This window comes from Bubalus kerabau, chromosome 17 (genome assembly GCF_029407905.1).
Source record: "Bubalus kerabau isolate K-KA32 ecotype Philippines breed swamp buffalo chromosome 17, PCC_UOA_SB_1v2, whole genome shotgun sequence".
Classification (NCBI taxonomy): domain Eukaryota; kingdom Metazoa; phylum Chordata; class Mammalia; order Artiodactyla; family Bovidae; genus Bubalus; species Bubalus kerabau.
In genome coordinates this window covers 63,329,050-63,344,977 of record NC_073640.1, presented here as the reverse complement: position 1 = coordinate 63,344,977, position 15,928 = coordinate 63,329,050, and the positions used below count along the sequence as shown (strand labels likewise).

Sequence of the window (15,928 nt, the reverse complement as noted above, 5' to 3'; positions counted from 1 at the left end):
GACCATTCACGTATGACCTAAATCTAATGCCTTATGATTATACAGTGGAAGTGAGAAATAGATTTAAGGGACTAGATCTGTTACATAGAGTGCCTGATGAACTATGGATGGAGGTTCATGACACTGTACAGGAGACAGGGATCAAGACCATCCCCATGGAAAGAAATGCAAAAAAGCAAAATGGCTGTCCGGGGAGGCCTTACAAATAGCTGTGAAAAGAAAAGAAGTGAAAAAGAAAGGAGAAAAGGAAAGATATAAGCATCAATGCAGAGTTCCAAAGACTAGCAAGAAGAGATAAGAAAGCCTTCCTCAGTGATCAATGCAAAGAAATAGAGGAAAACAACAGAATGGGAAAGACTAGAGATCTCTTCAAGAAAATTAGAGATACCAAGGGATCATTTTATGCAAAATGGGCTCGATAAAGGACAGAAATGGTATGGACCTAACAAAAGCAGAAGATATTAAGAAGAGGTGGCAAGAAAACACGGAAGAACTGTACAAAAAGGATCTTCATGACCAAGATAATCACGATGGTGTAATCACTGACCTAGAGCCAGATATCCTGGAATGTGAAGTCAAGTGGGCCTTAGAAAGTATCACTATGAACAAAGCTAGTAGAGGTGATGGAATTCCAGTTGAGCTATTTCAAATCCTGAAAGATGATGCTGTGAAGTGCTGCACTCAATATGCCAGCAAATTTGGAAAACTCAGCAGTGGCCACAGGACTGAAAAAGGTCAGTTTTCATTCCAATCCCAAAGAAAGGCACTACCAAAGAATGCTCAAACTACTGCACAATTGCACTCATCTCACACGCTAGCAAAGTAATGCTCAAAATTCTCCAAGCCAGGCTTCAGTAATACGTGAACCGTGAACTTCCAGATATTCAAGCTGGTTTTAGAAAAGTCAGAGGAACCAGAGATCAAATTGCCAACATCAGCTGGATCATGGAAAAAGCAAGAGAGTTCCAGAAAAACATCTATTTCTGCTTTATTGACTATGCCAAAGCTTTTGACTGTGTGACTCATAATCACCTGTGGAAAATTCTGAGAGATGGGCATACCAGACCACCTGACCTGCCTCTTGAGAAACCTATATGCAGGTCAGGAAGCAACACTCAGAACTCGACATAAAGCAACAGACTGTTTCCAAATAGGAAAAGGAGTCCGTCAAGGCTGTATATTGTCACCCTACTTATTTAACTTATATGCAGAGTAACACTGCATATAAGAGAAACACTGGCTGGAAGAAGCACAAGCTATAATCAAGATTGCCAGGAGAAATATCAATAACCTCAGATATGCAGATGACACCACCCTTATGGCAGAAAGTGAAGAGGAGCTAAAAAGCCTCTTGATGAAAGTGAAAGTGGAGAGTGAAAAAGTTGGCTTAAAGCTCAACATTCAGAAAACGAAGATCATGGCATCCAGTCCCATCACTTCATGGGAAATAGATGGGTAAACAGTGGAAACAGTGTCAGACTTTCTTTTTTTGGGCTCCAAAATCACTGCAGATGGTGACCGCAGCCATGAAATTAAAAGACCCTTACTCCTTGGAAGGAAAGTTATGTCCAACCTAGATAGCATATTCAAAAGTAGAGACATTACTTTGCCAACAAATATCCGTCTAGTCAAGGTTATGGTTTTTCCTGTGGTCACGTATGGATGTGAGAGTTGGACTGTAAAGAAGGCTGAGCGCTGAAGAACTGATGCTTTTGAACTGTGATGTTGGAGAAGATTCTTGAGAGTCCCTTGGGCTGCAAGGAGATCCACCATTCCATGCTAAAGGAGATGAGTCCTGATGTGTTCTTTGGAAGGAATGATGCTAAAGCTGAAACTCCAGTACTTTGGCCACCTGATGCAGAGTTGACTCATTGGAAAAGACTCTGATGCTGGGAGGGATTGGGGGCAGGAGGAGAAGGGGACGACAGAGGATGAGATGGCTGGATGGCATCACCGACTCAATGGGTGTGAGTTCGAGTGAACTCCAGGAGTTGGTGATGGACAAGGAGGTCTGGCATGCTTCAATTCATGGGGTTGCGAAGAGTCCGACACGACTGAGTGACTGAACTGAACTGAACTGTTGGTAGAATATTGTCAGAGATAAAAGAAAAAAAATTGGTTGAAAATGCTCTTAGCTAACAGAACTTTGATAGCGTTGAGTAGAAGTGGGTTGTCTTCATTAATTAAAATTAATCAGAGAAGGGAGTTTGTCCTAGAATTGTGAAGCCAGTGACACGAGTGCTGTACACAGTGGGATGTAGAGACAGGGTTATTAATAGGCTCAGGTCTTGGTGAGCAACATTTGGGCTGATTGGATAATAAGATCTTAAGAATCTTAAGAATCGAAGCCTGTGAGGATTGGTAATCCTGTTAATGGGAGACTTCATAATGAGGGCTGTAGTGGGGAAACACATTGCTTTCAGCGGTTTATCTACTCAGAGTGGGGGATACTGATTTTACTGTGGTTAGAGTGGCCAGAAGCTTTGGAATCTAAGGGGCTATGAAGGAGGCCCCCCTTCCTTAAAGAGCTGGGGTACCTTCCAGTTAGCTCACTCAGGGACCACAGATGGCATTGAGATTGGGGCCTTTCCTATGACTTCTTCACTGAGCTCAGTTGAGCCAAATCTCAAAGACCTTTAAAACTTTGTGATATCCCAGTTCCTGGCATGTTTTCCCAGGAGGGCCAGTTTCTTGGTCTCCATATTGAGTGTCCAGTGCCCTTGCATTTGCGGCTTGTGTGTTTTTGTGTGTTGCCCAGGCCCAGTGGTCTCTGCTGTTTAGCCCTGTTGCTCAACAGAGCACAGAAAAGTGGTGAAAGCATGTGGGAAAGTGGAGAGGAAGCTATCGGGGGTCTAGGAGAGTTGTGAGAGGAGGCAAGTTTTGGCCTCTGGATGAGCCCTATGAATGGTATATGCGTGTGTTGCAAGCATAGTGGTGTGACCCAGTGCAAGCTAGCGCCACTGCCTGTGAGAGAGGCCAGTGCTTCGGGAAGATGACTTCTTGAGGCAAACAATGGGACTTCATTTTGAAAACCAGCCGACCAAGAAGATGGTCAACTAATATCTCAAAATAGCCTTCTTGTTGGTGTCTGGATGCCAGATTCTTTTATGAAACTAGAGAAAGAAGCAGTGAGGAAATAAAGTCAGAAGGGAGGAGTGAGAGGGAGAGGCAGTGAGCAAGTAAGGTAAAAAGGGCCATCGGTAAAGGGCCATCAGTCTTGCAGTACATCTCAGGGACAGCCAGCCTTCTGTGTTCATCTTTTCTTTCCTGCCGCCATTCACAGTTTGGGAGGTCAGAGTATCTCCCTGTGAGCTCAACAAAGGCACTTTAGTTTTACAGTCAGGCCAAGAGGTAGGGTCCTCTGAGGCCAGCCATTATGGATGATTACAATAACTGCAGTAGTGAGAAGCAAGGCAAAGAAACCGTTCCAACTTGGAATCAGAATTGGCTCTTCCCTGCAACAGTTGTGGGATCACGTTGTGTGGAACTGTTGACAAGAGTGGTCTCAGTTTTGACTGGAGGACCTGGATGTGGGCTGATGGCTAATTGTGGGTTGCCTGGAAGGGTGGGCATGCCATAGTGTCTTAGCTCAGTTTCCCTGGGACACAGATGCTGTGACAGGTTTGCATGCTTTGGTTGATTGGGAAAGTCATGATCACACCTGAGAAGGAAGGAAGAAAGTGGAGTTGGGAAGAGGACTGTTACCCTGCGGTGTATTAGAATCAAGGCCTGAGCTGAGCCCACAGGGAGTGATGGATGCATTGGCCCTGGAGGTGGGATCCAGAAGGTTCCCCACAGCATTGACTCCAGGGAGTGGATTTTGTGATGTCTTTTGGAAGGGCAAGAATCATTATGCAACCTTTAAAATAATTGTTGGTAAAATCCCAGAGGGGCTTCCCTCATAGCTCAGTTGGTAAAGAATCCGCCTGCAATGCGGGAGACCTGGGTTCGATCCCAATACCAGACCATCTGACCTGTCTCTTGAGAAACCTTTACGCAGGTCAGGAAGTAACAGTTAGAACTGGACATGGAACAACAGACTGGTTCCAAATAGGAAAAGGAGTACGTCAAGGCTGTATATTGTCACCCTGCTTATTTAACTTATATGCAGAGTACATCATGAGAAACGCTGGCTGGAAGAAGCACAAGCTGGAATCAAGATTGCTGGGAGAAATATCAATAACCTCAGATATGCAGATGACACCACCCTTATGGTAGAAAGTGAAGAGGAGCTAAAGAGCCTCTTGATGAAAGTGAAAGAGGAGAGGGAAAAAGTTGACTTAAAGCTCAACATTCAGAAAACTAAGATCATGGCATTTGGTCCCATCACTTCATGGGAAATGGATGGGGAAACAGTGGAAATAGTGTCAGACTTTATTTTGGTGGGCTCCAAATCACTGCAGATGGTGATTGCAGCCATGAAATTAAAAGACGCTTACTCCTTGGAAGGAAAGTTATGACCAACCTAGATAGCATATTTAAAGTCAGAGACATTACCTTGCCAACAAAGATCTGTCTAGTCAAGTCTATGGTTTTTCCAGTGGTCATGTATGGATTGAGAGTTGGACTGTGAAGAAAGCTGAGTGCCGCAGAATTGATGCTTTTGAACTGTGGTGTTGGAGAAGACTCTTGAGAGTCCCTTGGACTGCAAGGAGATCCAACATGTCCATCCTAAAGGAGATCAGACCTGAGTGTTCATTGGAAGGACTGATGTTGAAGCTACATCTCCAGTACTTTGGCCATCTCATGCGAAGAGTTGACTCATTAGAAAAGACTCTAATGCTGGGAAGGATTGGGGGCAGAAGGAGAAGGGGACGACAGAGGATGAGATGGCTGGATGGCATCACTGACTCGATGGACATGGGTTTGGGTAAACTCCGGGAGTTGGTGATTGACAGGGAGGCCTTGCGTGCTGCTATTCATGGGGTCGCAAAGAGTCGGACACGACTGAGTGACTGAACTCAACTGAACTGAAAATCCCGGAGATGATTTTGTTGCTTACGTTTAGTATTTTCTTTTATTTTGAGTTGTAATGAAGAAGGTTTCTGGTGCATTGGAAGTAAAACAAAAGAGACCTTGGAGTGTATCTTTGTTAGATGTTGACGTCTCACTGAAGCATGTACATAGCGTACACATGTGCTTTTTATTATTAGAGTTTGGAGATGACAGTTTTTGGGCTGGCTGAGGTCACTGTGACTGATAAGAAGCTGTCTTGAAACCGGTTTGCTGCTTGGGCTCCTTCATGTGTATTATTCCATCGTAAATGCGTGAGTTGTTAAACCTTGGAATCTTTCTGGGGATTGCGTAGCACGATGAATGGATTATTACTGCATGTGTGGATTGTGTGTTGAGCCAGATGAAATTTCATAAGGGTCTTTCAATCTAGATGGAAAATGATGCTAAACTTTGATGGCACAGGGATTTCGTTAGGGAGGGACCGTAAAATCTCAGGATGTAAGGAAGGCTCGGGCTCCCCAGGTGGTGCTAGTGATAAAGAATCACCTGCCAATGCAGAGACATAAGAGACGCGGGTTTGATCCCTGAGTTGCGGGAAGGGCATGGCAACCTACTCCATGGGCAGAGGAGTCTGGTGGACTACAGTCCATAGGGTCGCAAAGAGTCAGACATGACTGAAGCGACTTAGCTCACAGGCACAGGGAAGGATTATTCATAGTCTCCGAGGACCATCAGCTCCATAGCAATCTGTAGCACAAAGGCTTATTCTGGAGATGATGCAGCTGCTATTTCTTGCTGCCAGTGCAGTGGGGTTCTCTCCATGTCTTTTCAAATCACGTGCATGTGCCACGTACTTACACAATACAGATAAACAGGAACTCTTGTGAATGGTTGGTGAGAATGTAAATAGTACATGGAAAACAGTACAGAGGTTCCACAAATACTACAAATAGAACATGCATAGGACCCCACAGTCTCACTTCTGATTATTATATCCAAAGGAAGCAGAATCAGTATATTTTAAAAGAATATTTGTTTATTTATTTGACTCCAGTGGGTCTTAGTTGTGGATCATGGGATCTTCATTGCATCACACAGGACGTTTCATCATGGCATGGGGGCTCTGGAGTATGCAGCCTCTGTCTTTGCAGTGCCTGGGCTTAGTTGCTCCACCTCATGTGGGATCTTACGTCCCCTGTTATTTCTGAGGCTGCTATAGCTGAGGCTCCAGAAGCAAAAGCAGGGGTGTACCCTGCTTTTATGAAGGATTGAACACGAGTTCTCTTTGTTGCAAGGTAGATTCTTAACCTGGAATTCCTGTGACCACCAGGAATGTCCTGTGAAAAATCAGTGATTTGAACGAGTTACCTGCATTCGTATAACCAATATTTCTTTATTCACAACAATCATTTGTTGTAGAAATAAACTAAATATCTGTTGACAAATAAGTCAATTATAGAAACGTGTGTGTGACAGCCTTCCCAGGTAGTACAATTGGTAAAGAACCACCTGCCACTACAGGAGACATAAGAGACGAAGGTTTGAACCCTGGGCTGGGAAGATGCCCTGAAGTGGGGCATGCCAATCCACTCCAGTATTCTTGCCTGGAGAATCCCATGGACAGAGGACCCTGGTGGGCTAAGGTCCATAGCATCACAAAAAGTAGGACACGACTGAAGTGTCTGAGCACATAGCACATGATACAGACTGGGACCTGAGGCCCTTTACTGAAGGGCTTGCTCCTGGACAAATGTCTCCTTGGGCAACAGAACACAAAGACACTGTAAGGGACCAAAGAAACTGTAATCACGCACATGTACAGTCAGGGCAATTCTGAACGATAAGAAATTAAAACGCGACAGACCAGCTGCTATTTCTGAGGCTCCAGAAGCAAAAGCAGGGCTGTGCCCATGATCTCTGCCCACAACAGCCCCAAAGGGAGTGGAGGGGAGGGGCAGATCACCTCAGCTTCCGTCCTGCCCAACCCACCAGTCTCCCCCTACCCTCACCCCATTTAGGGGACCGGCCTACCTCCCTCTCCCACCTGTTGGAAAACAGCAAGGGCAGCTACTTTTTCTTGCTCTTACTGTGGCAGGAGCCCCAATGAAGCCTTGTCTGAATTTGTCCTCTGGTCTGTTAATTATTTTTATTTATTAAAGACCCCAAGGTTCCAGGTAAGTTATGTACAAACACAGACACATATACATGTATATATATATATGGACATATTATTCAGCCATAAAAATGTAGGTTTTTGTCACTTAAGACAACTGGAATGAATGTAGAGAACATTATTCTAAGTGAATTAAGACAGAGAAAAATACGTATGTGCTAGCTTACATGTGGAATATGAAGAAGTGACACTTAGTAGTACCAGACAGTAGGATGGTGGTTATCTGGAAATGGGACATGGTGAAGATATATGGGAGATCTTGGTCCAAAGGTAGAGACTTTCAGACATAAAATGACTATGTTCTGGGGAGCTCTATGCAGCTTGCTGACTATAGTTAATCCTACTTTGTTACTACAGCTTGAAATTTGCCGAGAGAGGAAATCTTGTGTTCTCACTGCACACACACACACACACACACACACACAACATGGGAATTGAGAGTTGATGCGGGTTTTGAGTTGCTAAGTCATGTGCAACTCTTTTGCAACCCAATGGACTGTGGCCCGCCAGGCTCCTCTCTCCATGGGTTTTCCCAGGCAAGAATACTGGTATGGTTGCCATTTCCTTCTCTAGGAGATCTTTTTGAGCGGGGGGGGGGGGATTGAGCCCAAAACTCCTGCACTGGCAGGCAAATTGTTTGCTACTCAGCCACCACAGAAGCCCATTTTGATTACTGGATTGTGATAAATATTTCATAGTGTGCATATGTCATATCATCACATTGTGCATATTTTATGTACATATACCCTTTTCGTTAGACAATTCAACCTCAATAAAATTGGAAAAGTGGGGAGTAAGTAGTCAGGGCTTGATTTCTTGAGTGGTGCTCATCCAGGCTGTAAATTATGGCAGTGAGGCATTTTGCAAATACCTTTGTACCCTGATTAGAGATTTCCCTTCAGAAAATCTGAGTGGGGCTGATTCCCAGTGATATTTAAGGGGCCCCAGTGCATCTAGCCTTGAACATCAGGACTTTTGAGTCCTTCACTCCTGAAGACTGAGGTGCTCCACTCTGCATGAGGATGGACTAGGGCCTGGTGTATGACCTCAAGGGAATTATTGGGTCAGTTGAGGTCCCCAGTGCTGCTGTTTATGTGTGACCTCATCTGGAAGGAAGTATGGTTGAAGAAAGTGTGTAAAAACTCCTTGTTTTTCTCAGTGTGGGTGTTTACCATCCTGAGTCCTTCCTGTGATAGTGGGCAGTAGAGGACTGTCTGTTTCACATGGTGAGGTCTTCCCTGTGTGTGTGGTTGGGGCACAGGAAGGTAATGTGTTAATTGTAAACATTAAACAACATTTTTTCAACTTGCATGACAGACCTCTAAAGACTGATGATACCTGAGGGAAAAGCTCAAAAGATGAGGAAGAAGAAAGAAAAGTCAGGGATGGCTTTTTCTCAGGTAAAGTCACATTATGAATTTATTTTCACTTATTGAAATGCCCTTCTCTGTGCTAACTAATCATTCTGACGCTGAAGTATCCTACCTGACACCTTTCTATTCACATTCACCTGGGACCTTCTCTTAGTGCTTGTCATCTCCTCTTAGATCCCCTCTCCCCATAAACCAGTGACCTGCACCTTGTGAGGAGGCTCCCCTGGGCACCGTCCTAGGCATGACTTCACACCCATGGGCTGGGGCTGTGGTCTCAGTGCTGTTGGGCAGCAGGGATTGCTGAGGGCCCATCTGGATGCACTGTCTGCACTCTGTCAACCAGGGTAAAGAAACTGTATCTGGAAGTCAATTATTAACATGCCCAGTACCTGAAAAATCTGGAAAAGCAACTAAATGGGAAATCAGTTCTGACTTTTTATAGTACATTTAAAACTATATGAGGACCTCCTTCAATTTCTTAGTGTTTGGGAATGGAATAGAAAGTTCAGAAAGAGATCTCAGGATTAGATGGTGTTTCATATCATTGTCTGTTTTATCTTTTTTCTTATTTTTCAGTTTTTTTCCTTCTTTTTTAAATTCTTTCCATTGTCTATTTAAACCATGAAATCAAGTTCACTAATATTTTTTATCTTTTCTTCTTGGTTGCAAGTTGCATCTTTCAGGATATCGGTTCCTGAGGAGGAATTGAACCTAAAACTCCTGCTGTGGAAATGAAGGGTCTTAACCACTGGACCACCAGGGAAGTCCCAACTTTATTAATTTTGATTCATTGTTTATTTTGGAAACCATATTTAATGTAGGAAATTAGAGACCAAGAATTTGCTCCAAATAGCTTTCCATGGATTTATCAGAATATTATTTCTACTGAAATGATCCTTACCTCTTTTTCCTCTTCTCCTTTTGTGTGAAAATAAAAACTCTGCTCAGGGCCTATTGGTGAAATGTATTTTCATTTCAGGGACAGTTGACCTTCAAGGATGTGGCCATCAAATTAACTCCTGAGGAATGGGAATGCCTGAACCCTGTTCAGAGGGCCTTGTACAGGGATGTGATGTTGGAGACCCTCAGAAATGTGCTCTCTGTGGGTAAGGATAACTTGCCTCTGAAGTTTGGAATCTGCCCTGGGGGTGTGTCTCTGCATTTTCTCTCTGTGCCTCTTGGTAGCCCGTTTTTTGCGACTGAGGTCAAAGCCCTGTTGACTCAGACATGAAAAGCTTCATGATTGGCATTAGGAATTTAAACTTGTCCTTTCTTCAGTGATCTGCCCACTACATGATACACAAGGAGGTTTTCCAGAGCTTAAGTATTTATAAAGCTGATTTCAACCTTTTGAAATATCCAATTTCCTATTTTCTACCCCTATGGTCTTGGTTTAGTAGTTCTGTAAAAGTAATAGATATTTTCATATTGTACTATTCCTTATGCATTCAGAAGGAGGCAGAGAATGAATGAATTTGTGAAGTATTTTTCTTTCCATTTTTAATGCTTTAATCAATATTCACACCTTGGAATTCATCAGAGAGTTGATGCTGGAAAGAAACCCTATAAATGTGATGTATGTTGCAAGGCCTTTAGTCCAAATGCCAAGCTTTTAAGTTCATCAGAGAATTCATACTGGAGAGAAACCATATAAATGTGATATATGTGGCAAGTCCTGTAGTCAGACTGCAAGCCTTCTAGTTCATCGGAGAATTCATACTGGAGAGAAACCGTATAAATGTGATGTTTGTGGCCAGTGCTTTACTCAAAATGCAAGTGTTGGAATTCTTCAGAGAATTCATACTAGAGAGAAAACTTACAAATGTAATGAGTGTGACCAAGATTTCAATGCACATTCAGCTCTAACCAAGCATCAAGCAGTTCCTACAGGAAAGAAATCATATAAATATAATTTATGTGGCAAAGCCTTCTGTTACAGGTTTTATATTACGGTTCATTGGAGAATTCATACTGGAGAGAAACCATATAAATGTGATGTGTGTGGTCAGTGCTTTACTCAAAATGCACACCTTGGAATTCATCTGAGAATTCATGCTGGAGAAAAACCATATAAATGTGATGTATGTGGCAAAGCCTTTAGTCAAAATGCACACCTTACAGTACATAAGAGAATCATACTGGAGAGAAACCATATAAATGTGATATCTGTGGCTGGTGCTTAACTCAAAATGCAAACCTTGGAAGTCATCAGAGAATTAATACTGGAGAGAAACCTTACAAATGTAACATATGTGACAAAGCCTTTAGTTAGATTTCTGGCCTTATCATTTATCAGAGAACTCATACTAGAGAGAAATCATACAAATATAATTAGTGTGGCAAAGCTTTCATTGCACATTCATCCGTAACTGACCATTAGGCAAAACCATATAAATGTAATTTATATGTGAAAGCCTTCAGTCACAGGAATCATTTTGCAGATAATCAGTGAATCCATATGCAGTAAAGTATATCATCTTTTTGACCTTCAGAAAAGTCAAACTGTAGGAAAACTGCACAAATAATGGTGGGTGTGGCAAAGCTTTGAATTCTGAGTTCAGAACTAACCATCAGTAATGAATTCTGAGATCTTACCCATGTAGTGATTGTGCCAAGTGTTTTAGAAGGCATTCAAACCTTACAAATCATGAAAAAAAAAATCATACTGAAAAGAAGCCATACATTTAGAGTGCAGTAAATCTTAAGGGGACCATAAGGTAACCTGTACATGAGAGGAAGGATGTAAATGTAATATATGTGACCAGTGCTTCAATACAAGTCTCATTAGTCACATCATCAGGGAATTCATAATGCAGAGAAAGCAAATATAATGAGTGGGGCAAATGCATCAGGTAGCATTCAGGCCCAAAAAGACATCAGGTGATCCATATGCAAGAGACCTTACAAATGTATTCATTGTGGTGAGGCTTTTCTCAGGTGTTTCCACTTAGGCTTCATGAGAAAATTGATAGTATAATACATAGAAGCTATGTTGATGTAATGAGTGTGTCAAGGCTTTTAGGCAACAGTCTGAATTTAAGATTCATTAAGAAGTCATTCTGAAGGAAAAGCTTACAAGTGATAATGAGTGTGTAAAACCTTTACTCAGGGCTCATATCTCACCAATCATCAGATGATCCATACTAGGGAGATCCTTACAAGTGTATATAATGTGGCAAGGCTTTTAGGTGCTGCCTTAAACTCAGGATTCATCAAATACTTTATACTTAGAAATGCAATGACTATGGCAGTTTTTAAAATTACTACTCACTCTCTCACTCTCTGGAGACAAGACACAAAAATACATTTGTAGGAAGGAATTATCTGAAACAGCAAAGTTTGGGGACAATACTAGAGCGATACAGATGCAATTGGAGTGGAAAAAGTTTCACCTTGAGTTGAAGTATTATGCAATAAGAGTCCATATTGAAGAGAAGTCATGGAACTGTGTTGGCAAGGGCTTTCTCAAGACTTCAGAGTGTATTAGACTTAAAAATATATGTCTTTAAAAGAAACCACACAAAAGTTGTGCATGCTATTTCCTCTAAAATCAGGAACAAGACAAGGGTGCCCACTCTCACCACTACTATTCAACATAGTTTTGGAAGTCCTAGCCACGCAGTCAAAGAAAAAGAAATAAAATGTATCCAGATTGGAAAAGAAGTAAAATTCTTACTGTTTGCAGATGACACGATCCTCTACATAGAAAACCCTAAAGATACCACCAGAAAATTACTCAGTTCAGTTCAGTTCCATTCAGTCTCTCAGTTCGTGTCTGACTCTTTGCGACCCCATGAATCGCAGCACGCCAGGCCTCCCTGTCCATCACCAATCCCCGGAGTTCACTCAGACTCACATCCAACGAGTCGGTGATGCCATCCAGCCATCTCATCCTCTGTCGTCCCCTTCTCCTCCTGCCCCCGATCCCTCCCAGCATCAGAGTCTTTTCCAATGAGTCAACTCTTCACATCAGGTGGCCAAAGTACTGGAGTTTCAGCTTTAGCATCATTCCTTCCGAAGACCACATTAGGACTGATCTCCTTCAGAATGGACTGGTTGGATCTCCTTGCAGTCCAAGGGACTCTCAAGAGTCTTCTCCAACATCACAGTTCAAAAGCATCAATTCTTCAGCGCTCAGCTTTCTTCACAGTCCAACTCTCACATCCATACGTGACCACTGGAAAAACCATAGCCTTAACTAGACGGACCTTTGTTGGCAAAGTAATGTCTCTGCTTTTCAATATGCTATCTAGGTTGGTGTTAACTTTTCTTCCAAGAAGTAATTGTCTTTTAATTTCTTAGCTGCACTCACCATCTGCAGTGATTTTGGAGCCCCCGAAAATAAAGTCTGACACTGTTTCTCCATGCATTTCCCATGAAGTGATGGGACCAGATGCCATGATCTTCGTTTTCTGAATGTTGAGCTTTAAGTCAACTTTTTCACTCTTTTCTTTCATATTCATCAAGAGGCTTTTTAGTTCCTCTTCACTTTCTGCCATAAGGGTGGTGTCATCTGCATATCTGAGGTTTTTGATGTTTCTACTGGCAATCTTGATTATACCTTGTGCTTCTTCCAGCCAGCGTTTCTCATGATGTATTCTGCATAGAAGTTAAATAAGCAGGGTGACAATATATAGCCTTGACTGACTCCTTTTTCTATTTGGAACCAGTCTGTTGTTCCATGTCCAGTTCTTTTTTTTTTTTTTTTTGATAAAAACCATGCATCCTTTTTATTGTTAAGTCATAAAGAGGTATCAAAATTAAAAGCAAAATTACAGGGTAAGACTTAACGTAACTACTAGGAGGGTCAAAGGAAGTGAAAATGGGACTATGCGCAGGGCAATATGAATTAATGAACATGGGAAGGACAAGGATGGGGAGAACAGTGAGCATGTGCTGAAGATACTAGGGGAGAGGATCTGGTGAAAATTTTGATCTTAGACAAGCGCCTAGGTAAAGAAATAATGGGACAAGATTTCTAAACCCCGCTATGTGCTTAAGAGTCATCCTCGCCATTGGCGCTGTCTCTGTCATCCTCTCCTTCCTCAGCCTCTTTTTCATCATCCTTGATCAACTCCAGCTGGTCATCCCCCCGATCTTCATTATCATCATCCAGTAGGTCCCCCTCCTCAGCAGAGTCATCTGCACCCCCCTCAGACTCCATCTTCACATTAGTCTCATCTTTCTTCAGGGAGCTGCTGCTCTGCTCCTCTTCTGACTTACCATTCTTCATCTCTACTCCTTGTTTGCTCTGTTCCTTTTCAGTTTTTTCCAGGCTTTCCAGTAAAGAATCCACTTTTTGTTTTATCTGGGTTAACTCCTTCTTAATGGTCTGAAGGTCATCTCCTTTCAACTTTCCAGACTTAGAAGAAGATCCCCGCTGTCCACTCTTAGAATTGAAGCCACTTTTGCCCCTTCGTGAGGTGTTTCCTGATACACGCTGGCGTTTTGAGGGCACTACAGCCCAAGCAATAGGAGGAGGTGGAGGAACACGTACTGGGTAACTGTACATCCTGTCGTAATAATCTCGTTGAAAGTCATACTCCAAGTCAAAAGATGAGCCGTACATCTCCGCTGCAGATCGTTTCACACCTGCTTTTCCTCGGTTCACTTTTGGCTCTGCAGCCAGATTAATATCTAAAACCTGGCCAGCAATCATTCTGCCATCCTCTCCTGCCACAGCAGCCCGGGCATTTCTCTCATTAACATACTGAACGAAGGCAAAGCCCTTATGAACAGAGCAACCCACGATTTTGCCGTATTTTGAGAAGATTGCCTCCACGTCAGATTTCTTGACCACAAGGGTATTGAGATTCCCAATGAATACATGAGAGTTCATGGAGTGAGGATCCGTCTTGTTGGTAACATTGCTGGCCATTGTCTTTGATGATACGGTGCCTCACAAAGCTGAAAAATGTAGCTGAAGATCAAAAAAATCTCACTGTAAATTTGCCGTAGTGCACACCAAGTTGCATCATTATGTTTAAAATATCTTTATAAAATCAATTTTGGAATGGGAATGTGTGTGTTCTGGAAAGGTGGGGAAGGGAGGTTAAAAATCAAAGCTGAGCTCCAGTGAGTAGGGATGGGGTTCGCCTTGCTGCCCTCAAGCAAGTTCCACTAACATATATTTCAAGTGATTTGTAACCAGGAGGGGGAAGGGAGAAGAGATTCGATTCTGAATCTCCTACCCCTGGGTTCTACGTGGAGAAGCCGATTGCTGCTCGAGGTCGGCAACTCGGTCGCAATTGCTCAGTCTTCGCCTCTTCACAAAAATCCATGTCCAGTTCTAAGTGTTGCTTCCTGACCTGCATATAGGTTTCTCAAGAGGCAGGTCAGGTGGTCTGGTATGCCCATCTCTCAGAATTTTCCACAGTTTATTGTGATCCACACAGTCAAAGGCTTTGGCATAGTCAATAAAGCAGAAATAGATGTTTTTCTGGAACTCTCTTGCTTTTTCCATGATCCAGCTGATGTTGGCAATTTGATCTCTGGTTCCTCTGCCTGTTCTAAAACCAGCTTGTACATCCAGAAGTTCATGGTTCACATATTGCTGAAGCCTGGCTTCGAGAATTTTGAGCATTACTTTGCTAGCATGTGAGATGAGTGCAATTGTGCGGTAGTTTGAGCATTCTTTGGCATTGCCTTTCTTTGGGATTGGAATGAAAACTGACCTTTTTCAGTCCTGTGGCCACTGCTGAGTTTTCCAAATGTGCTGGCATATTGAGTGCAGCACTTTCACAGCATCGTCTTCCAGGATGTGAAATAGCTCAACTGGAATTTCATCACCTCCACTAGCTTTGTTTGTAGTGATGCTTTCTAAGGCCCACTTGACTTCACATTCCAGGATGTCTGGCTCTAGGTCAGTGATCACACCATCGTGATTATCTTAGTCTTGAAGATCTTTTTTGTACAGTTCTTTTGTGTATTCTTGCCACCTCTTCTTAATATCTTCTGCTTTTTTAGGTCCATACCATTTCTGTCCTTTATTGAGCCCATCTTTTCATGAAATGTTCCCTTGGTATCTCTAACTTTCTTGAAGAGATCTCTAGTCTTTCCCATTCTGTTGTTTTCCTCTATTTCTTTGCATTGATCACTGAGGAAGGCTTTCTTATCTCTTCTTGCTATTCTTTGGAACTCTGCATTCAGATGCTTATATCTTTCCTTTTCTCCTTTGCTTACTAGAACTAATTAGTTAATATAGTAAAGTTGCAGGATATAAAATTAATACTCATAAATCCCTTGTATTCCTATATACTAACAATGAAAAACAGAAAGAGAAACTAAGGAAAAAATCCCATTCACCATTGAAAAGAATAAAGTACTTATGAATAGAGCGCCGAAGAATTGATGCCTTTGAACTGTAGTGTTGGAGAAGACTCTTGAGAGTCCCTTGGACTGCAACGAGATCCAACGAGTCCATTCT

The 15,928-nt window shown here is 42.5% G+C and overlaps 1 protein-coding gene across 1 annotated transcript; it reads right to left on the bottom strand.

The window, feature by feature from the left end:
• Positions 1–13,191: 13,191 nt before the first annotated feature.
• Positions 13,192–14,785, bottom strand: LOC129631914 (heterogeneous nuclear ribonucleoprotein C-like). The gene is made up of 2 exons (XM_055553218.1): positions 14,651–14,785; positions 13,192–14,443 (listed from the first exon to the last, which is right to left on the bottom strand). Exon 2 carries the CDS (start codon positions 14,378–14,380, stop codon positions 13,499–13,501), a length of 882 nt encoding a protein of 293 aa, XP_055409193.1. The 5' UTR covers positions 14,381–14,443; positions 14,651–14,785; the 3' UTR covers positions 13,192–13,498.
• Positions 14,786–15,928: the final 1,143 nt, after the last annotated feature.

Bases quoted from the DNA above. Each gene is read 5' to 3' on its own strand.
- LOC129631914 (XM_055553218.1), bottom strand. From the start codon at position 14,380: ATGGCCAGCAATGTTACCAACAAGACGGATCCTCACTCCATGAACTCT.